At 39.1% G+C, this 27,148-nt stretch overlaps 1 protein-coding gene across 8 annotated transcripts in view; it reads left to right on the forward strand.

Moving 5' to 3' along the window:
• LOC122574302 (putative polypeptide N-acetylgalactosaminyltransferase 9) overlaps positions 1 to 27,148 on the forward strand; it is a 295,412-nt gene that overhangs the window by 191,801 nt on the left and 76,463 nt on the right. For all 8 annotated transcript variants that reach the window (XM_043741736.1, XM_043741737.1, XM_043741730.1 and 5 more), the window contains 2 exons: positions 14,291 to 15,015; positions 17,491 to 17,689. In XM_043741736.1, coding sequence (XP_043597671.1) covers positions 14,769 to 15,015; positions 17,491 to 17,689 — 446 coding nt within the window. In that variant the 5' untranslated portion in view covers positions 14,291 to 14,768. The remainder of the gene's footprint in view (positions 1 to 14,290; positions 15,016 to 17,490; positions 17,690 to 27,148) is intronic.

Below are 27,148 nucleotides of genomic sequence, written 5' to 3' on the forward strand. Positions count from 1 at the left end.
TTCTGTACACTCTACATTCTTTCATTTGGAGATATTTAAAGTTTCGCGTTAAACGCATAAACTGTATTCCGTTGCAACGATGCAACTACCAACACAAGGCGATTTTCATAATCATCGACAACGTTTATGGAATTTTTTGTAATTGATTTCGAATCACCTGACTGGTGTTAAAGAAGAGACTTTGATGAATCCTTCGATGAGAAAATTAAAAAATCTTTTTAAATACTGGAAATAGCTTTTCAGAAATACGATATAGACAATGGACTTGCTTGAAAGGCTAAATAAAACCATATAATTATCCGCGGCTTCCAACAAAACACCACTGGCGATGAATAAGTGGCTTAGCTATTCTGCTTATTCTGCCTTCAAATAAACATTAGCGCCGCATTCAAAAGCACATTCCAACTTGAAGCGCACGCGTGTAATTCTCCATTGAAACTCAATTTCTGCGAGCCTGCTAACTCCACATAAAACCACTATCGGTAGCTCGTTTGAGTCGATCAAAAGCTTCGTTCCGAAACCAAATTATTCATAATCGCCACTCGAAATAATTGAGGCCGTGTTTCATCGCAGTCGTATCAGCCTAATCGAAAACCGGGTGCATCGTTCCTTAAAAGAGTCGTAATCATCAAAATCGAAATTTTCGGGATCGAAGCGAAAGCGGTACGTGTCGGCAAAGGAGCTTAAAATTCGCGCAAAGACTTCTTGTCGATGGCCTCGTGACCCATGACCCGGCCCTGCAGCACGTGATTTCTCACGCACGCCCATTTTCACTGGAATTTCCGCGTTGCTCTGCACACAAGCCTCTTGATCCCCCGCTTAAAATCAGGACTCTCGCGATAGGCAAACGTTTGCCGTGGAATCAGCCACGCTCGGCTGTCCGACTTGATGAAACGTTATTTTAATTCTCCGGCATTATATCGTCTCAAGTGGCAGTCAGCGATAAATCGGGGGAAAAAGAAAACGCGAATTTTGGATTAGATTTCGAACGGTAATGGATATTTCGGGAATGAAATTTTTGTTACCGCTACTTTACATCTGCAAGATTGAAATAACTTATATCCGAGAAAGCTGCAGAGCGATGTAAATGTCAGAAGCGAGGATTTCTAGTAGGAATAAAAATCGCCACTCTGTCAATTGCTGTGGACCTTCGGTGTTTATATAATTCGAAGAAAGTATGCAAATTCGAGTGAAACACGTATATAAGACGAGTCAAATTTGCTTAACTTTCATCTTTTTCAACCAGGATCCGCAATTGGCAACATCTGGCGAACAAATAATTCATTTGAGCGTTTTGAAAACTATAGGAATGAGAAGTTTCGCGTCTCGATCGTTATTAACTCTATAATTGAACTCAAGCAACGTCATCATACGAATAATCATAGTAAACCCCCCGCATTTTACAGGCTACGTAACATTAAATTAGGTAACCAACATAATACATCACATCCTAGTTTTCACCATCGCGTACACGAAAATTTGCAGTGTAACTAAGAGTGCAAGTGGAATTAGAAATTATACGAAAAGGGGATGGAACGAAAAAGGTTAGGCGGGCGTTTATAGTGGAAGGGAAGTACGTATTTGGCGATAGTCCAGGGTTGTGTGCACGCTTGGAGTGTCCATTATTCCATTAGCGGTTACCGTGTTAACTCTTTATTGCCCGTCGGTATATGAGCCACCGTTCTTCATTCTCGCCAAGAGGGCGTTTAATGTCCACATTTCCCCGAGATTACCGTAAAACCGTTCTCATCCCGATTATATAGATACCAGTTGTCCCTTTCAGGCCACGCGGAAACATTTCCGCGTGCATCAAACGCGAAATCTCGAGCTTCAGCTAGTAAACGGAGGAAGAATTGCTGTTCTTGCTTATAGTAGCCCGAATGGATAGAGAAGCATCGCGAAATTTCGCGATAAAAAACTGAAATGTTGTTTTAAACAGGGGGACAAATTAAAGAATTTAATGCTTTGGCTTTTTCTTCCTTCTCTCTTTAACGTTCAATGTGGCAGGAATATTCTTTTAACATTTCGTGCAATTGATTGTTTGAGTTCTTACTGAAATATTCGATATATAGGAAATATTATTTTCTGATTCTAGCTTCTATATTTATATTCTCTTGCAAAATGAAAAATTTGTGTGACGCGTTCTTTACGCAGAAAGAGAATTTGGAAAAAGAGAAGGAGTATACTGTACTTGATACTTATCGGAAAGTATAATACAAAAACCAGACAGGAATTTCAATCCTTGTTGCATCGATGTAACAACTGTTTCAGTATTAATTTATCAGATACACTGACGCAAAGATCGAACTACGCAAAAGCAACCGCAGAAGAAAACGAATTGCTGTTGGAATGAGTATTCTTTGATCTTCTTACATTACAATATCTCTAATAAAACGAAGGAACCGGTGGAAAAGCGAAATAGCGATTTTATTAGTCGAGAAAACGATTGAATATTGGCAAAATGAACGGGGACGAGACCGTGTCCCTTTGTACACGCGAAAGGGCAGAAATTCTCCGGTGCAATTTGCTTTTTTTATTACGAATTACATTTTATACGTGTACAGACAGGTCCAGGTAAAAGGAGGCGCGATTTCGAAAGGCAAAGCAAAATCGTACGAGCATCGCGAAAGTTGATTAAATGGCTGCTCGTTTTTAGCCGAGAAGGATACGAAGTTAGCCTGGTCGCAGTATATTGCAAAGAAGAATAAAAAAGGAAAGAGAAAGAAAAAAAATACGTGGCTCTAAATTAAAAATTCATTACCGTACGAAGGATAGAAGAAACGTGTTTCGACCATATGAAGGATCGTACAAAGCTTTCTAAATAATACTTTAATTGAACGACGCTTTGAACACTTCCTGCGCTTCTCTGGAAGTACACAATGAATTTTCGAAAATTTCTCAGATGTCCGAAGACAGTCGTTTTTAATATAAATGGAAAATGTAATTACAGTTTGACGAAATCGTTTCGAAACTATCGTTTCAGCTTCTACGAGGAAGAAACTTGGGTATTTTCAAATAATTTTTAATATTAGCGGGAATATGACTCGTAAGACTTATAAAATTTATTTGCCAATCGAACGAGGATGAAAACCCTTTGAAAATTCTGTTCTCACGAGGATGCAATTTTTGAAAATTTGCGTATAAATAATATGTACGTGTTTTTAATACGGATCGAAATATAAACGGATTGATAGAAGAATATCGTTGTAGTCGGACACGGACAGAATTGCTTGGAATTAAATCACGTCAGGTTTTTATTATCGTTTGACGCGTTGTTTCATGGACATAATGCATCGATTTGTGTATTATTTTATTTGGTTAAAATCGACTGAACGTAACAGAAAACGGCAACGATTATTAATTCGTGTTTGTTAACGATGCCGAAGCAATGAAATTACTTCAGTTATACGGTTACCTAACGTGAATTAAATTCATTTAATACGAAATAAACGAGACCAGAACGAAATCTATCTGCAGAGTCCAGAGAAACGAAACATATTGCCATTTACATATCGTTCGAATAAAGTTTACCGCGCCGTGTATAAATTTCAATATGCAAAAATGGCCAAACCAACTCGTATTATCTTTCTTTTGCAATTTATTCAGGGTGTTCGGGATTACGGACCGTACAGTGATTCCGCAACCACGTAAATTTACCAGAAGGTTTGTATTCCTTTTGACAAATGGCAAGAAGTTTAATTTTTCCAGGATAATATTTTAATAATAAAACGTACACGACATCGACATACGTGGCATTAGTGAAGAGAATAATTATACATCAAATGGATATAATAATAACTTTTGTAAAATTGATATTACATTTAGGAGATGTATTTGAATATTTTAGATCAATTATCGCACTGAATTAATTTCCCTTGATTCGATATCAAGCTTTTGAAAGCGGAATGAAAATTTTAATATTATTATTGGTCATTAATTTCGTAATAATGTTATATGCGATATAATGTGTAATTAATATTAATATAAGGTAATAATTATCAGTAATGTTTATGAAATATGCATTTTAAAGATTGCTACAACGATCGTGTAAATTTATTGAAAAATAATTAGGAACGAAATGATGTATTAACGCAACATTGATATTAATGGGCCAGTGTCACCTGAGATTAGTCATCGCTAAAGCTCTCACTGATTCGATGACGCAATTTCACGCAGTCGACGAGCGTAGAAAGTCTTTTGCATCGTTAAATGAACATGAGAATATGAAAATGACAGTCGCGGTGATTCATGAATTTTTTATACACTCGTCAAAACGAGACACTGAAATATTATTTCTTAAGCACGTAAAAATTTCTTTATTTCATAGAGCACTACAAATATTCCTGAAATTGAAACGATAAAGCATGGACATGATTTCGAAACAGTATCCACGTTGAATATTTCTCACCCTTTCGAAAGCGTTTAATTAGGAAATATGTTGGAGCAGTGGTCATACGGTCAGTTTCCTAAATTTACGTTAAAAAAAGTTTCGAATTCAACGAGATCTAAATGAATGTTTTAAAAGCGTAGCTGTTACAATTTCGTTTCATCCCATTTTTTTTTTTTTATTTTTCCGAAAGCTCAAGAGACCATAGTTTTCACACTAGAACATTCCGATAGGAACAAATAGCGTTCAATAACTCTTCGTTAATCAAGTTTCCATTTTCGAAGCGAAGCTTTACGCAGCTGCCTATTTTATTTCGTCTCTTTTTCTCTCTTTCTCTGTAGGACCATGGATCTTGTTTGTATTAAGTACGCGGTAAGAAACAGCGAAACAATCGTTCTCGTTCTTTGCAATCTGTCAAATTATAAACGTGCGTTTAATAAAATCGTTAATCGGTAGTATACGGGCAATTTAACGAAAATTGAATGAAAAATTCTGTATTTATGGAAATGTATTTCATATATCGAGGATTTATAACAACTAGATCGTAATAGAAACGGATTGACTGATAAAATAATGACACTGAATGCAAATACGTACCAAAACATTCGTATTTTTAACAGAATAAATATAACACACCAAGCAATTACGTTTAGTGTCGATAGTAGAGTGGCAAATATTTAACACGAAAATCATTCGATCGTGAACTACTCAGAATTTAAATAAATATTCCAACGAATTCCCGATTGTTTGCACAAGTCTGACGCTTTTCACCCTGCGTAGCTGTAAAGTAAATAAAACACATTTTATTTTCGTGTTTTATTTGAGAAACTTTTGTCCCGCGATATTTTTAAACACGATCAATTTTATCTTCAAAACACGAATGTTGGAAATATTAGAAGCTCAAATATATTCCATTCTTCGCTATTGAAAAGTACTCGTAATAATCTTTGTGGCGAATGAAACCTTTAAAGCTGAAAGTAATCTGCTCTTTTTTATTCCTACTTTATTTAACACAAATTTAGAAATGACGCGAAACAAGCGTAAAAAATCATTTGAGAAGGAAACTAAAACAAAAAAAAGAAAGAAAGGATTACGTACGTGACCTCTGAAACAAAAAACGAAAAACCTGAACGCGACACGTATAGCCATATATACCAATATCCCTCAAAGTTGGAATTGTATCGTTCGTTTTCATTTCTGTATCTACCTGTGCCATCGAATCTTTAAAAAAGTGTTTTTTCGAAATAGTCATGTCCGGTGTGAAGAACTAGGCTACAAAAAAAAAAAAAAAAGAAAAAGGACAAAGAATCACCGCGTTACCAGAAATTACTCGTATATAAAATACTCGTGGAAAGAAGAAAATTGACAATAAAAAGCGTCGCGAAGTCACAGCGAAAACATTCACGCTCGTTAACTCCATTATTCGAAAGAAGGGACACAAGTGGCCATCTCTTGTTCGCCCCGGAACAAGGAAGCGAAAGGGAGGAAGGAAACTTTTAGCACGCGTGTAAAAAGAACAATATTGACCCTCGTTTCGCGAACTTTCCTCAAATTAGGGAGCAGAAACGGAAATAGAAGAGAAACACAGGGTACAAAGAGGAGGCTTAAGGCACGAGCTACGAATAAAGAGACGAGTCACTCGTCTCTCTCTCTCTCTCTCTCTTCCTATCCAGAGTAAAAGAAAAGTCTCGATTTACTTTCATCCTCTCTTTCGACTACTGTCGGAGCTGTTGCACGCGCGTTTTAGCGCTTCCCTCTCGAACGTTCCCGATTGTTTTTCCAATCTGCCTTACACCGAGTCTCATGCAGATTCGAAATCTTTCGTTTCGCTTTGTTTTTTCTCTCCTACGCTTGTCTCTTCCCACGACTTTCTTTGCCCTTTCTTTCCCTTCTCGTGCTCAGCCTGCCGAAGCCAGCATCGACTTATTTTCTTAGCGACTCGGACCGCTCCGTTCGATTGCCCCGCGTTCCGTTGTTGCGAGAATGTCTCGCGTTTCCAACCGACAGGATTTCAAGTTTGGGAAACTCGCAATTGGACCGCGAACGTTTCATTTCGGGAGCTGGATACGCTTCTGCAGCAACGTTGCTGGAGTTTCTTTTTCTTCTTTTTAAGAAATAGCTGTCTGACACGGAGAAAGTACGTTTAAGGAGGGGAAATGGTCGATGTAGAAGGAAAACGGAGAAGAATATTTTGTGGTTATTGTTATCTTGTCATGTTTGACTTACGGTCGTTTTATATTTCTGACGGTAAATTTTCAATTTCTCTTCTGACCACTTAACCTTTTACGCTGGTGTCGTAACACGGACCATAACTTCATTCACGCCAGTACGACGACACAGTTAATTTGCATCACAACCGAAAGCGTGCAACTCCATTGCGAGTGCAATTTGCATCTCTACATGTCGTAATAACCATTGGTGTGAAAATTATTATTCAGTTTTGTCTCTGTCGATAAAAGATGGGAAGGAATAGGACGTTGCCTTTGAAGAGGTAAAATTTTCAAAGCGAAAGTTTCTCCATAAGAATATATAGAAGCTTTGCCATACGTATCAAAAACTTCTTAGAGCGAAGAGGCTTGGAAAGAGTAGCACACGGCATACCATCGAACAAATTTCGAGATCGAACTTCCCTCTCCAACTTACTCGGCAACGAAACTACCTGTAAATTCGAAAACATCTCGATTCCTGGCATTCGGTCCGATATCGGTAGCAGCTAGAATCGAGAACATTGTGGCGTTTCGAAATGGAAGCTCTCGAAGGCGCCAAGTGTGTCTGTCCATTACAGCGTGGCTTTAACAAGGGTTGAAAATCCCTTGTTGAAAGTGGAAGGCGAATAAACAGGGACACGCGACCGAGATGTTATCCTGGGTGTGGCGGTGCAAAGTAACCTAGCGAAACATGGAAGGCACTGCGGCGATAAAAGGAATAGAAAAGAGCGAAATAGAATAAAAAGCTGGAAATACAAACTTTCGAAAATGTAATCTCACGCTTGCCGTTCTGGAAATTCACCGGTGAAAATCCTTTTCTTCGCGTGACTGGTTCACCAGCCGGGAACCGGTTGTCGGTGTTTACAAGGAAACGCGGTTAACAGGATCGATTCGATGCAGTTCCTAAAGTTGCGGCTCGCCAGGAGGTGTGTACACGGATCTATGCGAAACGGTGAAGAGAAATGCTGACAATTGTCGTGAAATACAGGCTTATGGAAATAGAGATTGTAGGATTTTGTTGCGAGAGTGAGAAGCGACCTAATTTCACACATTCGGTTCGCCGAAGATTTTAGGTGACTATACTCTTCGTCGAATTCCTAATCTCGGATATTCGTTGAATGACAATGCAGTAGAATTTTATCGAACGTAGAATTTGAACTTTGAACTTTCGAAGCATCGAGTTTTCAAGAGTTGAGAATAATTTGATATTATTTCGATCGATAATACGATTTTGAAATCGAGCAGTTTTGTAAGTCTCGATATTAAGAATTTGCGAGTAGGACAACAGGCTGATTAGAGTCTAATGCTCTGAAAATGAAATATGATATTTAATACGGTACGATAATACGTAGTACGGTCGTTTGAAATAGGTAATTTCAATTCTGTTGCTATAGGATATTAAATAAATGAATAGTTACGTGATTGAAAATTAACCTACGAGTAACTTTATCACATAATCGCGTACATTTCAATTTACACGCGATTAACTTCAAGCACAAAAACAGAGCAGTCAACGTTACCTCCATTACAAATAATTAATTGCTATCACTCCCATGTATTCCCCGTTACATACGCGTAAATTATTATAATCGTGCCGTTTACAATTAACTTAATAACAAAATGCGATAATAATATTCACGTGCCGTTAATTTTAGGCTTAACCGATTAAATATCGCGCTATAAATTTATTGAAATTGCTGAGTATTCAAATGTAAAGTGTTAGAAATGCACAGGAATGCGAAATTTGAAAAATTGTCTTCCAAAAATTCAAATTCCATAGATCAAGATTCTCACAAACTCTCCTAGACTCGAAATCGCATAAACTCACGAAGATGTTTCAGTTTCTTGTAGAAAAACCCAAGGTTCTAAGAAAAGGCAAGAATTCCCATCCAAGATTTTCCAAACTGTATACTTCGAAAAGATCTGTATTTCTTGAAACTCTGCCAATGTCGACCACAAACTGTATCCAACGACGATAAACGTTTCGTCGTCAGTATCGCTAGCGCGTTTATTCGGTTCGTTTGGTCAAAATTCCATCGATAAAGCTCAATTTATGGAGAATCGACCAAATATCCAACGTATATATCCGCGAACACAATGGCACTCCAACTGTGGGATTATTATATTGTCAACAATCGGACGGAACGATTTCTCGTCGCAAGCCACCTCGTTCCTTCGTCCACGGCTGCGACACCCCCATTTTCCGGTAAAATGGAGGGAACCGTTGTGTCTGGAGTAGCCACACGTGTCTGCCAAGGAGGGAAAAGTGTCTGTTAGAACGAACGAACGACTGCCAGAAACGTACGTGGCGAAGTGGTTCGTTCGGTTTTTAGTGGCCGTTACCATCGACGACACTTCACGCGTCTGAGAAAGAAAGAGAGGAAGGGTTTTTCCACGTGGACGGCTCGAGGAAAATCCTCGATCGATGTAACTGGATAGAAATTGTTTTCTTTTGACTGGCTGGAAATACGCCGTGGATAATGGTCCCTCGGTACGTGGCGTTTCCTGAGTTTTCTGAAGTTCGTGAAGTCTCTGGGTTTGCGATAGAAGAGGATATTGATGTGTGTTTGTGAAAGAAAGGGAGTAAGTGAATTTCCACTGTGTGTATGCATCTCGTGTGTTTTGGGCACCGTTAAAGGAATATAGTTGGAAAAGACTTTGTTCTGAGATAGAGTAAGAGTAATATATGTGTAATGAAGATTACAACTTAATATCGTGAGATGTTCTAAATTGCCTACTATAAATCTAATGGTAATACCACAGCCTGATGTAAACCAACATCGTTGATACGTCAGGAATTACCTGCCTTGCATCACGCACAAGTTCCATTATGATACATTTACTCGAAAATAGTTAACGTTGCCACTTAATCATCTTTGACTGAACCTTCGAAATCTAAATGTAACAATCTACTACCGAGACACGTGGTAGCAATATCTTTAATTCTACTCGAACGTACTGTGTATGGGGAGAACGTACGAGGAAAAATGATATATTAATATACTGAAATTTGGCTAATTTCGAGATTAAATATAGAATAAATGCTTTTCGCAAGATGCTTTATTTAGCAAAGTAAATTTGAAAACGTATCACGCGCGTCTATTAGGCCAGTTCTTAACTAAATGTATTCAAATTTTATTTGCTTGAAAATGAAGCCTTAAACGAACAAATTTTATTTTACATTTGTGATCTATTTTTGCACGTACAACCTACCTAGCCAAGTTTAAATATACTTGATAAATTTTCAAACTCGATTTCCTCAGAAATTTTCCATTTATTTTTTCACCTACGATCACTCTGTACGCAACTGTACTATCAGTTACGTATCACCTTCTACAAACGAATATAGCGTACAAATACGTTCTGTAGCCACTGTATACAATTGCACGCTGTATAGCGGTAGATTTTTTTCTATAAAAAAGCTTCTGCCAATTTCCTGCTCTTCGTCATATTTCCATCTCCAAAGGAATTCACTGTACATATTGTAGCAGTAAAGCAGCAACAATCACGCCTAGAATTCCAGAAACATATTCAACCTGTCTTCGTTCAGCCGGTCATCCAAATACATCGAGAAGACGCCCATTGCCTTTTCGCAAATCCTTGGAACTGCATCGAACGTGCACACGCATAGAGTCGCGGCTCGAAGCGAGCTTTCTTGCCAAGCTTTTCGCTTCGAGGATCTTTCCTTTTCACCGCTCCTCTCAGACCTCACTTTCATCGTCCCGTCGTGTGTAACTATCTCGAATTCTGCGCTCGATCCCCCGATACGATATAGTCGGTCGACGACTACGACGACTTCAGACAATTTCCGAGATTGCGTGCACCGCGAAAGTTTTCCCGGCGAGCCGCAAACACGGCCGCTTATCGCGAACAATTCTGATTCGTGTCGCGATACGCGTCTCCCTGTCTCTCAGCAGGGCTGCGTAACCGCGGCAGAGAGTTTGAGAACAGAGAAAGGAAATGATTACTCTGCGCCGAAATTGCTCTTCAGGCCAGTATCTCGCCGACGATTCTTTGGAAAGTAATCGATTTACAACACAGAAGAATATCGTCGTGATTGGAAAATTTGTACAGAGAAAGGGAATGTCATTAACATTGCTAGCATCTATTTTTTATTTGCAACAAGTTGGTCGTGATTCTCGTTCGCTCTACGGATACTTACTTTCTCTGATTCATTAATTAATGTTCTTAATCATTCTTGCCTTTCTTTTTTTTTCAGTAGAAGAAGTTAGATCTACTAGATGTTTAATTATAATTTCTGATTTTAATAACGAGCGATTAACAAATTGAATAAGGTTCAATATCAGAACTACCAAAGCAACTTTTTTCAAAATGTTTGGTATTAATTTTTGATGTTAAGATTATTTACGTGTAAGAATTCACAAACACAGTATCGACGTCAAATATGGAGAAACCATCAGTCGGATATAATGCTCGATTAAAGAGGATTTATTCCTCCTTGTCGTATAACGCGGAATCGTGTAAGCTCATTGTAAGCATGTTCTCCTATGTCTCATAGACGGTTAAAGTAGGTCAGGCTGCTATTCTAATATTTCACATGCGAACGCTAAATCACGTATCGATTAGAGGGATCCGCTGAAGGTAGAACACGCTTTTCTATCGTCCTGTTCTAATTAAACGTCGCATGCTGTTATGTTCAACACGCGAAATACAATGTGTTCCATTTTCACGAAATACGATGAAATTCGTCGATGCTACGTAATTTTTCTATTACGTACATTTGCTGGTGTAAAACACGACGAGAAGAAGAAATACCAGATAAAAGGACTAGTGCGAGTATTAAAGTTTATACGAAAGATCGAAACATTCGCGTGCAATGTCAAAATGAAAGCCAAATTGTCGTCATTCGTACGTGATCATTCAAACTAATTAAATTCCTCGGGGAAATGTCATGGATTTCAATAAAACGACCACATTTCACAGCACAAAGGAATATACTATTATGATTAATTATGATATCCGTCCATTTTCACGATCGATCATTTTCGCGGTATTTCGGTGATCGAAGAAATATTGTATATATAAATAAATATTTCAAATAGATATCCTAAAATTATAAAATCAATATATCGTAACAAACAAATCTCGTTACACGTTATCGATGAATAATATTTTGATAAACAAAACATTGTTTTCCACGAAACTTTCATTCTTCGTTCCTTTGAAATCCTCTCGGAACTCGTCCGATGGTCTTGAAAGATACTTGAAGAACGATCTGGATGCTGATGGCAAAATTATCGCGCGATTGCGCCCGCGACACGCATCTGATACGCATTAAACTTGCAAAACCTTGTTAACACGACACTGTATTCGTAGGTGCATCAGGATTCGCGCGCATCCGCTCGTGGGACGCGAGTTGCGTCGTCGCCGAGAAATTCGTAATTCAGTCGTGTGATCACCCAGGCTTGTTTAATTGAAATACGCCAACAAAATTGCCCGTCTCTCGGGCACCCTATGAAGCGGAATTTAATCTCATTGCCGACGCGACTAGTCGCGTATTATCCGCGTAACGAGCCGCGGAATGAAACAATTTCGTTCCACCAAGGTGGAATCGCCTGGGGGTTACACGCCCTTCCGCTGGATTTCGTTTAGATTTAGACGAGCCTGCGACCATATTATCGTCTTCTATCGCCTCCAATATTCGATATTAATGGATCGACGGAGTAAGTCAGAAGTCTATTTATGATCAAATCGAATCGAATGACTTGGAACACTGATCGATCAACGATCGTATTAGGATGTAATTGGATGATTCCAAATGGAACTCGTGAACGAATTTCTATTTCTATTTAGGAACGAAGATCTATTTAGAAACCCCGTTGCTAGCTTATGTAGAAGATAGAAAATAATTACATAATAGAAACTTGAATCGGCGTGGTTAGCTATTGAAAACTTAAACGATGGTAATTATTTAATAACACTAAAGCAGAGTAAAAAGTAAATATATAGATTAAAATAAATAATTAAATCAATTAAAGGTTAGAAGTAAAAAAATAATCTAGCACTGAATAATTAATCGAATCGGAGAACAATTAATTTCTGAGCTATCCAGTCGGAAAATTAAGCTACTCCGTCAGTCACAAGTATTAAGATATCAATTCATTCCACTTATTGGAAAATTCTATCAAACTTTACCTCGTTTAATATCTTACTTATGTTAACGAAATAATATATTTATGATAAAGTAGGTAGAAGTTAAAAGGGTGTATACTAAACGTTAGTAAATATTCTGATACCTTTCCGACAATAATATGTAGAAGAATGTCGTAACACTGTTGTACCTTTCTCGTGCGAGGGAATCGTTTGAACAGCGTTTTCAAGCTTTGTTGTTGATTAATTAAATTCGTTAAGCTGAATTGGTATACTCTAAAACGCCTGTTGCCATAGTATAATCAAAAGTTTCACCGCAAACGAAATTTCCTTGGATGATTTACTTTGGTTAATGAAATCCCGGCCGAGTGATGTATTACTCAATTACTTCGAGTAAGTTAATTTATGGGTGTATCTTCTCCCACACGTTGCTTTACTACACCGCAAATATGTCTTTAGTAAATATTTCGTGGCGTTCACGGTTTTGTCGTCGTAAATCTTCTTCGATGCGAGACGTTCTATTAAGCCTTCCTAATCTGTCGTCAACCCTATCTTGTCCCTTCGCCAGCCTCGAAAATACAAATTGCTGATTTTTGCGTTAATTAAGGTCGAAAGTTCGTAAGGAAGCAAGTTTCTCCATCAGCCAGATTTTAACTGAATTAATAAAAGTTTCAACGTGAGACGACTGATTAATCGAGTTTGTACTTCTTATCGTGTTCCACTGCGTAACCCTGTTTCGAGGATACTTTATCAATCCCTTGAAACTTGTTATTTTAACTACGCGTCACTGTTAAATCGCTTATCGAATTTGCAGCGAGTACGAAGTGAGAAATCATTGAATTTCACACTAAAATTGGATTTCACCTTGTCGGTAAATTATCTTCCAATTAAATGTAAAAACTTCAATAGTTGTTCAGATCAATGAGATTTGCTCATTCGCGGTATTTAATTGAAACAGCGGAAATAATTTTTTAATTGTCAGTACAATCTCCTTTCCGAACGATATTTTGTTCGTATCGCATCGCGAGTAAAGAAAAATTTGTTAAACGATCTAATTTTCAAAGAGATACGTATCTTTCACTTTCCCCGATTTAATCAAGATTGTTCATTGCATTATTCTATTTTACACATAGCGAGAGAACGCGAACAATTGCGTGATCGAACGTCTCGTTGAGGTTTCCCACGTTAAATGAAGGCAGGGTAACGAAAGGCCGATAATTGTAGAGGGAATCGGTTACTAAATAACACAGGAAAACGGGAAGTTAAACCGAACAAAATACCCAGTTCTTTCTCGGAATCGTGTTTTATTCTTTGCTAGACTATTTTATTTGCCAAACATGTTTCCTATTCCATTACCGCCGCCTTCGCTTCCTCCTTAAGATGTCTGACCTAATACGCTCCTATTTCACTGCACGCAGAGAAATCGATATTTCACACTAGCTTCACCGAATAATAATTGCGGAATTAATATTTCGTCTGAATAATCCGGAACCATTTATAACAAAGATTCACGTTTAAACTGTATTTCAGATCGAACCTAAATCTTCCGAATATCCCACTAATTAATTGTTATTTTATGTTTCAGGTGAAATTATGCGGTGATATCCGAAGGAATCCAACCAGAGAACATACATATCAACTCATATCGTCTCTATCGAACGACCACAAACATCGACCAAACTAACAAAGCATATCAAAGCAAGATGGAGGCTCAGCGATGATTCTGCCTCGTTCAAGGCATATCAAATGTCGATGGAGCGTGTTCGACGAAACTCTTCATCGTATTCTGTCTTAATCAAACCTTCCTATAAACCTTACACCGAGTTAACAAACAATTAAACCGACCTGTCCCAAGAAACTACCACCCCTGCTCTTCGTAATCAAGAAAACTTGAAAAAAGACAAGATAGAACAGAGTGAGAGGATGTTGCTGAGGTAACGCGACCTCTCGAGCCGGCTGAACAGCGATCTTTAATCGAACCGTGCTCGAACAACGAAGGTATAGCAGGCGAAGAAGAGCTGTGGATACTAAACAGGTCCAGGTCCATAGGCTGAGAGTCAAGCATGGGTTTCCCTAGGAGGAGATCACTGTGGTTGAAAGTGGCCATTCTAGCCACGGCGGTCTGGGTCACCGTGTGCTTCCTCCTGTACACGGAGGACCGTGCCAACGCAGCTGTACAAGGCTTGGCACCGTCCGGCGTCGCGGCGCCTCAAATGGCCAATGGTTTCGTACCGGCAGCAGCGGCTCTCAGGAAAGAGACGCCGTTCAACGCGCAGCCCAAGGCAAAGGTTCAAGCCGGCCCGGAGCAAGGTAATTAATCGCTTGTTTATGCAAAGACGGGATGGGGAAGAGATTTATCTATTTTTTATTTTGAGATGAGAGGAGAAATTCGGTGCGCGTGATCAGGGAAAAATAAAGAGTTTAATGGAGTGGAAAGGAGGTCAGGGTTTGGTTTAGGAGAGGAATGTTTGGCGAGGAATTTGAAACCTTCAGATTCCTGTTGAGTGTCATAACGCTATATACGGAAGGTTCCGTCGGGTCAGGTTTACGCCACGATCGCTATTTTTCAGAAATGGAGTTTTAACGTTACGAATGTTAGTGCTGCACACTCAGAGCAATTTAACACGAGCAATTTAATGGAGTTGGAACAACGTGTGTTCTTAACTTCTCTTCTACGTGTCTCAAACTACGTGTTTCCGCGACACGACTCGCGCCCTCTCGAACATTCCACAGGGGTGTGCGTGCCATCACCTCGACGCACATCCCCAGGTAGCACTGCACCTCGGTCGCCTTCCAACACTGCAATGCGCGATGAAAAGGAAGGTGCAAGATATTAAGAATACTGAAATAGCGCATTTTTGGCTGAATCTCAATCGTACCTCGGAGAATCTCAGTCATACCTCGGAGAATTCCGATCGTACCTCAGTAGAAATCCAATCATACCTCGGAAGAGTCCAGTTAAATCGCTACACTTTCTGTAAATCTCTTCACGCGTCGCCAAACCGTTTAAGTATCGTCATACTCGTCATAAGGTTCTATCTCCTTCAATTGCGCATCACGATGATGAACAAAATTGGCTATAATTCTTGACCGAACGCGCACCCTTTCGCTCGATTCTACAGTTCCTTCGTCAATTCTTCGCTTTCAATGTCTACTAATATCGTTTATTCCTCTGCTACTACGAATCTTCTCTTCATCTTCGTATAGGCTTGGCAATGCATAGCGTCCAAACTCGTACACGCACAATTCCTGTTCCTGTCGTTTCTCAAACCTTCTCCTCGCAGTTTTTCTCCCTCTTCCCCGCCTTTCTTCTTTCGATCATATTTAAACATACTTATTTTCTTCCTAGACACCTCCTGTCTTCTATCGGATCCTCCATCCACCGTCATCCGTACCAAACCCCGTCTGGCTAGTATTACCTCCTTGCGTCGTGAAATTATCGTCGCAAATATAACTGGAGGATAAAAAGAGCTGTATCTTTCCTGGGTCCCTTGGCGGCATTCAGTCGGAACAAAGAACGGCCGACGTACAAAAGGTTGCAACCGGAATTTCGAAAGAGAGCCGAAGGAAAAGATGGGAGGGAGGTTGATGCACGAGGGTAGTTTCACTGCGGCGAAGTTCGTAGCGGCCTGCACACCGCTCTAAAGCAATTTGTCGTGCTCTTTATTGCCGCATCGCGCACACCGGGGCCTGGCTCGCTCGGCCAGGATGAAATTATTTCCAGGGCGAGGGCAAGGCGGCGCGAGGAGAAACTGGGTGAACTCTCGAGCCCCGTACTGCCTCCATTTTACCGATGCTCTGGCTGCCAATATGACGCAGAAAAATAAAAGTCGAGTTTGTGCCGGAAAGCTCTTAGGGAAAGAGACAGCCACGGACTCGAGATACGTTCTGAAAATTCAATTCACACCGTCTTCCGTTTCTTACCCTCGTTTCTGCATCGACCACCCCCTTTGCTCTCGTTTTTGTATTTCCTTCGTTTGCCGTGTGTCGCTGCTCGCGCGAACTGGAAATTGCGCTTGGGGGATGATTTCGTTTCGGAATCGATGGGTGAACGAGACGCGAACGAGCCAAGCTAGTACTGGGATAAGTATTAAGCACACTTTTTTTTCTTTTTCGAGGAATAAATTTGTTTATATATTTAAGGTTGTTAAGGGTTGTTTCATTGTATCGTAGTTTCATTGGTTGCGTTTTTGATATATCGATTATCTTTGATTATTTTCATTGGCATCGAACGTCTCCTCGAAGATATTAATGAATCAAGTAATTGTATATCATCGCATTATATTAAACAACAGATACGTTGCGATACGTGTGATTTTCTAGTGTAAAATTTGGATTTCAATGTGCAAGGAAAGTTTAAGTAATTTCTCTCATTAATTGACTAGCGACACTTTCCCCACATCGAGGTAGAAATTTCATGCCGAGAACGCTGTCTGAAATGGACGAATTAATTTATCTTGTTAATGAGCTACAGACAAGTTTCGGAATTATTACTACTCGCAGAGTTATTAGTCTCATTTAGAACATGAATCTGCAAGAGCTGGTATTACAATTTCACACGAAAGCCACGCAGAACAAATCAGTATTAATTTCAAAATTTGTAAGGTGAAACTTCCTCTTCTACGCTTATGGGAGCTAAACATTTTCCGAAGGAAGTACGTCGTAGGAATTTAAAAAAAATTGTTAAAGGTACAAACCTTTTACCCTGCAGTTCGTTCTCGTCTCGCTAGCGGGAAAAAATTGTTTGCTGAATTATTATTTTACCGTGTTTTCTTTGTTTTTCAGGCGGCGGTGTGCTTGTTGCTCCCCGGGAACAAGATCCGAGCGCTCCTGGAGAGATGGGAAGACCCGTAATTTTGCCAACGAATTTGACTGCCGAAACTAAAAAACTCGTCGACGACGGGTGGCTAAACAACGCGTTCAATCAGTATGTCAGCGACCTGATTTCCGTTCATAGAACACTGCCTGACCCCCGGGATCCATGGTGAGTCGAACCATTCTGCATGTTAATTTTCTTCCAACCCTTGCAATATTTTTCCTAACGTGTATTTCATACGTTTGTTAAGACATAAAAAATATTGGAAATTACAGAAAGAAGCGATACCGTGTTTTAGTATATTTCCAAGGATCGTAGTACAATATATTTTACTATCCTCGAGTGAAATTTATTAAGATTGAATTTTTTATAGTGATTTTTAATACTGCATGTCTTCGTGATATAGAGCAGAGTACAGGGTAAGGAAGAGGTTATTCTGAAAATTTCGTGGATTTATAGGAATAATATTTTCTAATGGCTCATAAAGTTTGCGACGGTGTACATCCAATAAATACACGTAACTCGACGATAACGTTTTATTGAAATTAGTCGCATCACATGTTAATAGACTGATAAGGAGATACGTATTTACCAAAGAGAATCTCTTTTATGTTTGTTCGTAAGGGTATGAAAAAGATTTAGGATGTTAATTTGTATTTGAGAAACGAAGGCTCTTTGAAGATTTAGTTAGATTTAGTTAGATTTCGGTTAAGTAAGGTTTAGCATTTTTAATTCTGAAACGTCCTTGCGACATCTTAGTGAAGATCTTTTGGAGTCTTCGCTTCTTACGCACTCGCTTCTTAAAAGAATTCTCTTTATAGAAAGAATCTCTTCCCATTTAAGAACTCCGTCTCCTGACAATAACAAACAATAACAGAATTGATCCGCTTAAAAGATAATATCGGAGATGCTATAAATATCGAGCTCTAAGACTCCACGTGATCACGGAAATACGTTCATAATTGCCGCAAACAACACAATTATCTCATAATATTAATTTCACCGCGTGGAATTATTTTTCCATTTCTTAATTCACTAACGACAAGCGTATAATCAGTTGACAGTGACGACAGTGGAATGATGCAGTAAAATATAAATTCCGAAATTAAATAACAAATTACATTTGATAGAACCTCGAGGAAAATAATCGGATAATAGAATTAACTTCAACGACGTATTATTGTTGAATTCTTGGCGGACAAGTCGGGCGAACAGAGTTTTCGTTTCCTTAATATTTCAACGGATCTTAAAATTACAGCCGTATCCCAAAGGAGCGCGGTGCCAGTCGAGGGAATCTCGGAAAACACGAGATAATTTAGCGCGGACGAACGCAACGGGATTAAAGTTCTTTCGTTATTATTTAATTAAATTAGCCAGCAATACGTTTTAGTTCGAGCCACGTCAGACATCGTATTTTACCGTTGGGCAAAGTTTTCTCCTACGCGACGGTCCGAATGAAATACGAAAAGGATTCTCCAAGGTTTTTCGGGGCTCGAATAACGTAATAAAAGGAAAGTACATGTACGTCGCGCGTTATTCGCGTTCCGAGGAAAAGAGGGTAGCCTCCTCCTGCCCATTTGTATGTTTCGAGACGTCCTCGTAACGAGACGTTATTGCAACTTCTTGTTAACAAATTGCGAGAATTACTTATTCGTTGGCGCGTGGAAAGCATTTTCAGAGACGCAGTTGAACGAACAACATAGATTGCAAGTTTAAGTGAATCGTAATTGTAATTTGCTGACTAATTTGTCGCATAGAAGCACGTAATGAGACGATAACCGAGACGAATGATTATTCGGAGATTCAATAGAACGCGATCATTGAAAGCGGAATTTATTTTGTTAGATGTTGAATTAATTTGTGAGACGAGCCGCACAGTTTGAAAAGAGACGAGTTTTTATTTCCAAAATTAGTATAAGACGCGTAAAAATCACTTATGACCGCCTCTTCGATATGAAAAAGCCACTATAAAATACAATCTGATGGATAATAAACTAACGCAGGAGCTGTTAAATTACTCGAAAGACAACTTAGAAATTAAAAGAGAAAGAAATCCGAGAAAAGGAAATAAAAGATAGAGAAGGAAGGTTTAGACGTGTATCTATAGCGAAACAGTTTTCATTCCATAATATCGAGGCGTCAATCGGCGAACAGGAAACGTCCTCGTGGCACGTGAGATCCGTACATCACAGCAGGAAAGGTATAGAATCCTCTATATCGAGATTTGACGAAACATCAAAAACCACCGGGCGATTTATCGCTTTCGAAGTGGATTCCACGAAGCGTCGTGTGGGATCGTTCTTCATAATTCCGCCATAAATCTCATGGCTCGACCGGACGATTTATTTTACAAAGCAGGGAGCCTACTGGGTACGTAGGTTTATCTGCGCGACGATCAGAACCGGTGGGGTCCCCTACCGAAATATGTTCCGCGGCGATCGTAAATTCTCGGTAAAAGTTGGGTGGCTCGTGGCGGTGCTCGCAGGCGGCGGCGAATTAACTCCATGAATATTAATTACAATTTACATGATATTAACCGACATTATCAGGACACGTGGGCGAAGTTCGCGAACGACCATTGGCGCAGGACACCGCTGCCTCAAACTAAGCCAAACGGTTTCAAATAGAAGTAACGAAGAGAGTACGCTGCTGTCGGCGAACAGGTGGCCCTGATTTGCAGCCCGTTGCATACCGTTAAGCCAATCGACGGTCGCGCTAATGTTCCACCTCGATTAGCGAGTCGATGAAATTTTGACGAAGCCAAGTTTTTTGGATGGAGACCGTGAAGTGCTAGAACGTGGTTTTTGGAGTGTAATATTGGGATGGGAAGTTGGAAGCGTGCGGTGAAACGAGGGTAGATACGGTGTTCTGTGTTTTATGAGACTGAGCGTTCGCGTGGGTTAGGGTACATAATGTAGCAAGGAATTTTCACAGCAACATTTTGCTTATTCTCTTTTTGGGTTAGGTCATGAAGGAAACGCGTTTTATTTTTAAACGAAGAGTTTCGCGGTTTAAATGTTTCAAGGTTGCTAAATGAAAAAATTGAAAACTTGAGGTTTCGCGGATTTTAAGATTCGAGTGACCGAAAATTAATAAATTTAGAGATTCGTGAGTCGGAAGATTAACAAATTTGGAAGCGTGATAATTTAAAAATTTGCATGCTCTCCCTTATCACTCATCGATGCTTTCCACCTAGCGAAATGTATTCAACCTCGACCTCGATTAATGAACAAATTCACCTGAAAAGGTCCCGTTTCCGCGACCGCACGATTCGTGAATATTCAATCAGCTAGCTACCGACATATTCATTAAGTCACAGGAAGAGAAAGTTTATCTGTAACAGATCGTTTAATTGATTTCACGGCTCGGCTAAGGCTCAAAGACGAATCCCCGCTTCGTCACCGGGACACGGGTTTATCGCTGCTCCTCCAGCAACTCCCTCAATTATGCAAAACAAACTCGAAAGGGTCTTTTCGTAAATAAAACGTACGAGTGTTCGGAAAAGGAGCGGCGACGAAGCCTTGAAAATCGATACGAGTGACTTTCCATCGTGGAATAGTCAGCTCCCCGAGGAATCTTTGAATATTTGAAGAAAAATGGAAAGGTGGAGAAATTATTTTATTTTTTTATTTAGAGCTCGCGTCTACGATTTACAGTTACTCGCATAACCGATCGAGCATCATTAAGAGCAGAATAGTTTTTTAGAAATTAGACCAAGCGACTTGAGTTTCTTTCTGAGAAGTTAGAAGGATTAGTTTAGTAGATAACGCCTAGTAGAGCTTTTTAACAATTTTTCACTCATCATCTTGCAACTTGTAAATTGTCAAAAAAACTCAAGCCGTTTGTTTCAATTTTAAAAAAAGATACTCTGTTTTAAAGAGTTATTTAGACAACTGTATATGTCCGTGGCGACATTAAATGAAATTAAAAATTAATAAAGCGGAATCGGTATTGCAATCGGAATAATACTTCGTTTCCATACTGTAACAAACAAATTCAATAAATTTAATAACATAATTACGTTCATAATTAACGTAATAGTCAACTATGAAAGAAACGCCGCGTCGGAAATTAAAAATTTAAATCCAATAAACATTTCCACTGTGTAGGGACTTCGTTTATATAAATGCAGAATGCAAGCATTCTTCGAACCAGTTACCGCAAAAACAAGTGGAGGAATTCACGCAGAAACGAACAACGGACAAAAACTCGAAACCGACATACCATAGTTAATTACGTGATATCTATACAAACTTGTTTCATGGTCGCGACTGTTTTGAATTTCAATATACGTTTCGACGTAGCGTGGAATAAACGCGAGTTCGTCTAGAAAATTGCGAATTTCCGTACCACTCGTTCCATCTTCTCGCGTCGTTCTTTCGTTCTGTATCTCTCTCTTTCTCTTTTCTCCTTCTTTTTTTTTTTTTTTTAATTTCAATTACATCGTGCCAAGCGAACAGCGGTTGCCGCAGTACAGTAGAAATATGCGAGGTGGCCAGAAAGAAACATGAAATTTTCTGCTGAAAAAGACCAAGCCGCGAATCGTCACGAGAGGATGAGTTCAAATGAAATTACGATTTATTTCTTCTTATTTTCTTAACTTCTCTTTCTTTCCTTGGCCAATTAATATCGTTCGATCGACGCATAGAAAACGTAGATGTTCGTTGGTATTATTCGATTACAATAGAGTACAAGGCGCGAAACTTTCATTGAAATTACACCGTGAAATAATTGACTCGAAGTCGTGCTTAATTTAATCAGACGCTTTCTTCTCGAGATCTTCTACTAATTAATGCAATCATAATTGATAGGAGATAAGCGAAGTTTTTGCGGAGTGGGGGCTTTTACAAGATTAACTTTTTCTTTCAATGCCTAATAATGAAGAATTGAAATCTGTATCCTGTGCTACGCGTAGATAGGGGCATCGTGTCCTTTTGCTTCTTTCAATTATACACCATCGTACGATTCTACGTCTTTGTCGTGTTAGATTTCTCAAATTTTCCGAGGCGTATAGAGGGAAGGAAGGTTTAGATATTGCGACTGTAAAAGTAAAATTTTCATTTTATCTGTCTATCGTAAAACTCGAAGCTTTCAAACTTTTTCTGAATTTTTCCCTCGAAAGCTTAAACCTTCTTCGATCTTCAAATAGCCTTGCATCAGCATAAAAGTGTAATATTCAGTACCTTTACGTTATAATCAAAGTTACGATTATATTCATCGTTTACGCGATGCGACAACCCAAAGCAATCTTCTTCACTCGAGTTTCATAACGTTTACCACTCTCGGAATTGTTTATTACTGCAGCCATGTGATAGGATCGCGTAGAGCTTGCCATCCAGACTTTCTCTCTTGAATGACAAGTTGCTCGTCCCATTAACATCTCTCTCTCTCTTTTTCTCTGCCTTCTTCTTTCTTTCTAAGGTCGACTCGCGCCTCTTTACCCTGCGACGTTGCAACGAGAAAAGAAAATTGGCAATGATACACGCGGATTTAGCCAGAGAGGGATAGAAAGGGAAAAAAGAGATGGCTGACTCGGTTAACGAGAAGTTATGAACACGACTTGTCCAGCAATAATTTCGCCATTGCTAAGAACAGTTTTTATTGTTCGTACCGTAATTCTCGAGTCTGTTACGCGAGGACCTATGTACTTCGTGTTCCACTGTTGCAAGTTATCGTTGCGAAGCGGTTGTTAGCGTTGTTTAATGCGGGCAGATGATCCTTCTTCTACTCTCCATTTTGCGACATTAGGCCAATAATTCCGTCAAGACTCCAGCTTTATGCGCAATTTTCTGCTGCCCTGTTCGAGAGTCGCTTTCATTGCGGTTGTAAAAGTTTAAATGGATAAAAAGGGAACCGAGTTCGAGAGAAAAATGTAATATCCTTTACGTTTCGCGAATATAAAGAAAAAAATATTAGGAGTATCAATTATGCGGATTAATGTATTCACGTAACAACTCGACTAACAGCTGTTCGTTTCTCGCAAAACATCTTACTGTAATACAAACATCTTAATCTAAATTGTTCTCAGCTAGAAGAGAGTCTATTCATTCGACGCATGCTCAGTGTTTAGAACATTGAAAGCCTTTGCGGTCTCTCTCTCTCTCTCTCTCTCTCTCGATCATTTTATTTTCGAGCAGTAACTTCAAAGTAGCATTCATGTGGCTTCTGGCCATTTCCCTTCTTTCTGCTTTGAAATTTTAGATATTTTCCTGCCGAAAAGCTAAGAGAAAAATTAAATGAACCTCTCCTAATTTAATTGCAGTTATCGATAGATTGACCTTAAAAATAAAAACAATTTGATCTGTAACGATGGACGACTTTTATTAGTCGGTACTGGGCGACAAACACGTGGAAACGTTTCGGATTACAATGTATACGATAATATACGAAGGAAGTTGCAAAACTGGATTGGTAATTATGCTTAATAGACTAGAATATACAATAAAGGACAACCATTTCCTTATTCGAAAAACAAAATCTAGAAAAGAACTCTTTTCGTTCGGAATATCAACGTGTACGTTTTGAACAGAGCAGCGTACGTGTCAGAACAGCGAAAACAATGGAATGAATAGCATGTTTTCGAAGTATGTTACACAGAATTGTTATATTTGTTTGTTTATTCAAATAAAATGCTAATATCTGGTTTAGAAAAGCAACAACAAATTTTGGTTGGCATTATATTCCAGTTGCTACTGTACAATTGTCCTCTGTATATATTTCTCCCTTTTCTCTTCAATGTATTATTCTACTCTTGCTAACTGCATATTCATTAGAAAAGAAAGTACAAGAGAAGAAAAAAAAACAAACGAGCTGCGTTGCATAGTAAAAAACGCAGCGAACGATAATATGTTTCAAAGTTACACGTGTTTTTCAACGGTTGGATCAGCTCTGACGACGCTGTTTTCATTCGAGGGCATGTACGATCGTACGCAAACTAAATAAACTGTGCTTCGGCCGCTTGGTAATTGAAAAATATCGGCGTCTCGACGTTTCGCGGACCGGAAATCGGCCGGTTGCAGGCCGCCAGCTCTGCCGCATACTTTTTCATTACGCTTTTTCCACCTATCCCCTGGTATACGTCTCGCCGGGACTAAATTACGTGCACGGCCGGTTGCTCGTTGCCGAGAACAAAAGGAGAATCTCACAAATGGTAGGAGATGGCCGCTGCCGGACTGGAGAAACCCAGAAATAAATAATTGAGTAGGTTATTTAAGAGCGACCCGCGAGGAGGTGAGTTTTTCTTGACTCTACAAGGTGGAAGACCGAGTGTCCTCGAGGCTCCTCGATCCTCGGACGTGAGACTCTTTCTCCCTCGTTTTCTCCAAATTATTTTTCTTCTTTTCCCTTTCGATGAAAACATTTGAATGTAAACGTGCGTAGTAAGGATATATAATAATATAGTAATGTCGTAATATTGTGCAAAAGTCTTACGAAAATTCCGAAGAGGGTAGAAAACACACGTCTAACTTTAAAACATATGAAAAACTTACGTACGTGTGTCACAAATCTAATTTATAGGAAGACTTTTTATATCGTAAAGTTAATTGAATCAGGGTACTTTCGTTTTTTGTGCAGATAATGAGATGGTAATCGATCTCGTTGAAAGTAGTTGAGAATCAATTTCCATGACGTTTTAAATTTTACTTTCGATATTTGGCAGACACACAGTGCCTTTATTTGTGTATTTTTGTAGAAATCTTTTGAAACATAGTAATGGATAAAGAAGAATGTTACAACATGTTAAAGAAACTAAACATCTCTCTTCTCTTCCATTCTCCAGCATCTTCGCTAATTTATTTCCGCTTTATTACCCTTTGATCGCGAATAATAAGCGATGTAAATGAATCCGAAGATTAGCAACGTTGAATTCGTTACTTTCAGGTGATCGTTTGCGTTCGTTCAGCGCACGCGAGTTATTCCACTTTAAAAAGGCACGCTTTTGGTAAAGATAGCTGGAGCAAAATGCTGAAATGTACATATATTGCCGAGGTAATGAGTTACTCGGAAAATAGAAAAGCAATTTTGGTCGGCAGCCGGTCGAAGAGAAACCAGTGACGACCGGAAGAAATAAGTCGGCGAGGGGACCAAATCGCTCTCGTATGCAAAACGATAGATCGAAGCCCGTTTCCCTGGCCGGCTGTCATTTAATATATCGCTGACTCTGACCGTGTCGGGTCTCCTTTCTGAATCAAGTTCCTTTGCCAGAACTCTATCAAAGGAAATGTTTTCCGGTTAGATTTTCTTTCGCAAACTATTTTACTCCTTAAGCATTTGTTAAGCGTTATAATAAAACGAAGCGTGTGGATTAACGTGCTAACGTGATCAGCGCTCAATATACGTATAACGAGCAGGAATGATTGATTTCTGAAGATTTTCATTGTTCAGATGTTTTGGATTAATTCGAAGGTAGAAGACAGAAATTGGGGAAGAATAAATTCTAATAATTCGTTTATTTCGGCTCCTTAGAATAGAAGTTTTAGTAATATCGAACGATTGGATAATTTTAATTTAGCAGAACGATATGTAAAAGAAAGTGAAAAGTCAGTGATGTTTTAGACCAGATTTTGGGAATCGAAGCTACTCGAAATCAACAACTCTGCTCGTAAAAATTGCAGATACGTAACTTCAAGTTTGAAATTTATCGAATAAATTCAGTTTTACTTTCTTTGAGATTTTTTTCAAATTTATTTAACTTTTACGATTAATTAAATAGCTTTACGATTAATTCCAAAAGAGTTTCATTTATCAAAGCGTTCGACGTAACGAACGATTGTACGCTATCGTAGAGACGTTGACAGGTATCTCAGAATCTTCTCAGATTTTTCCAAATGCAGAACAACCTCTTAGAGTCTAGAACAAGGCATTCAACGCAACGGCAACTGGGCAAAACGAAATCAAAGTTTACGATGTAGCGTAGAATTCCTCGAACGAGGAGAAACGACTACGTGGAATATCGGTCCGAAAGATATTATCTTTGGAATGCGGGGTACAATATTCGAACGAGCGAGCAAGCACGGCAAAGATGAAACCCATCCGTTTGAACGTTGAACGAAAATTCAAACTGGGTGGCTTTAAATAAAGCAAAAGCCGAAACGCACAAACGGCGCGGAATTATTTGCGAGGAGCAATCGCGACTGTCGGTTCTCAATCGAGACACAGCGTGGCGAACTCAAACACACAGTTATATCGAATGGAGTGTACTTTTGTTGAGTATCGATACGCGAAGCTCGAATTTTCATTGCGCGAAATGACAGCTGTAATTTAATTCTTGAGAGAAACGCGTTCCTTTGGACGAATCGACAACTGTGCAAATAAACAATAAATCTTGATCTGCGTTCTGCGAGTTCATTCGGTTTTGGTGGTGATATTATGAGAGTTTATGGAGATGTCGAGTTTCTGTGAAATTTTGAAAATGACGAAGAAGTAAGGCGTGGGAAGTAAATTTTTGACAGGAAGTAAGTATGAGGAAATTTTGAACTTGATGAAAGTTTTAGAGCATGTTGGTGACGACAGGAGCGAAGTTTGAAAAGAGTTTGGAAATATGTGGACAAGTTTGGCAAAGGTGTAAGCAAAATTTGTGAGACCTTTGTAACAGTTTCCAAGTATTATAGGTAGGTGATAGAAAAA

This window comes from Bombus pyrosoma, linkage group LG13, assembly GCF_014825855.1.
Source record: "Bombus pyrosoma isolate SC7728 linkage group LG13, ASM1482585v1, whole genome shotgun sequence".
Taxonomy (NCBI): domain Eukaryota; kingdom Metazoa; phylum Arthropoda; class Insecta; order Hymenoptera; family Apidae; genus Bombus; species Bombus pyrosoma.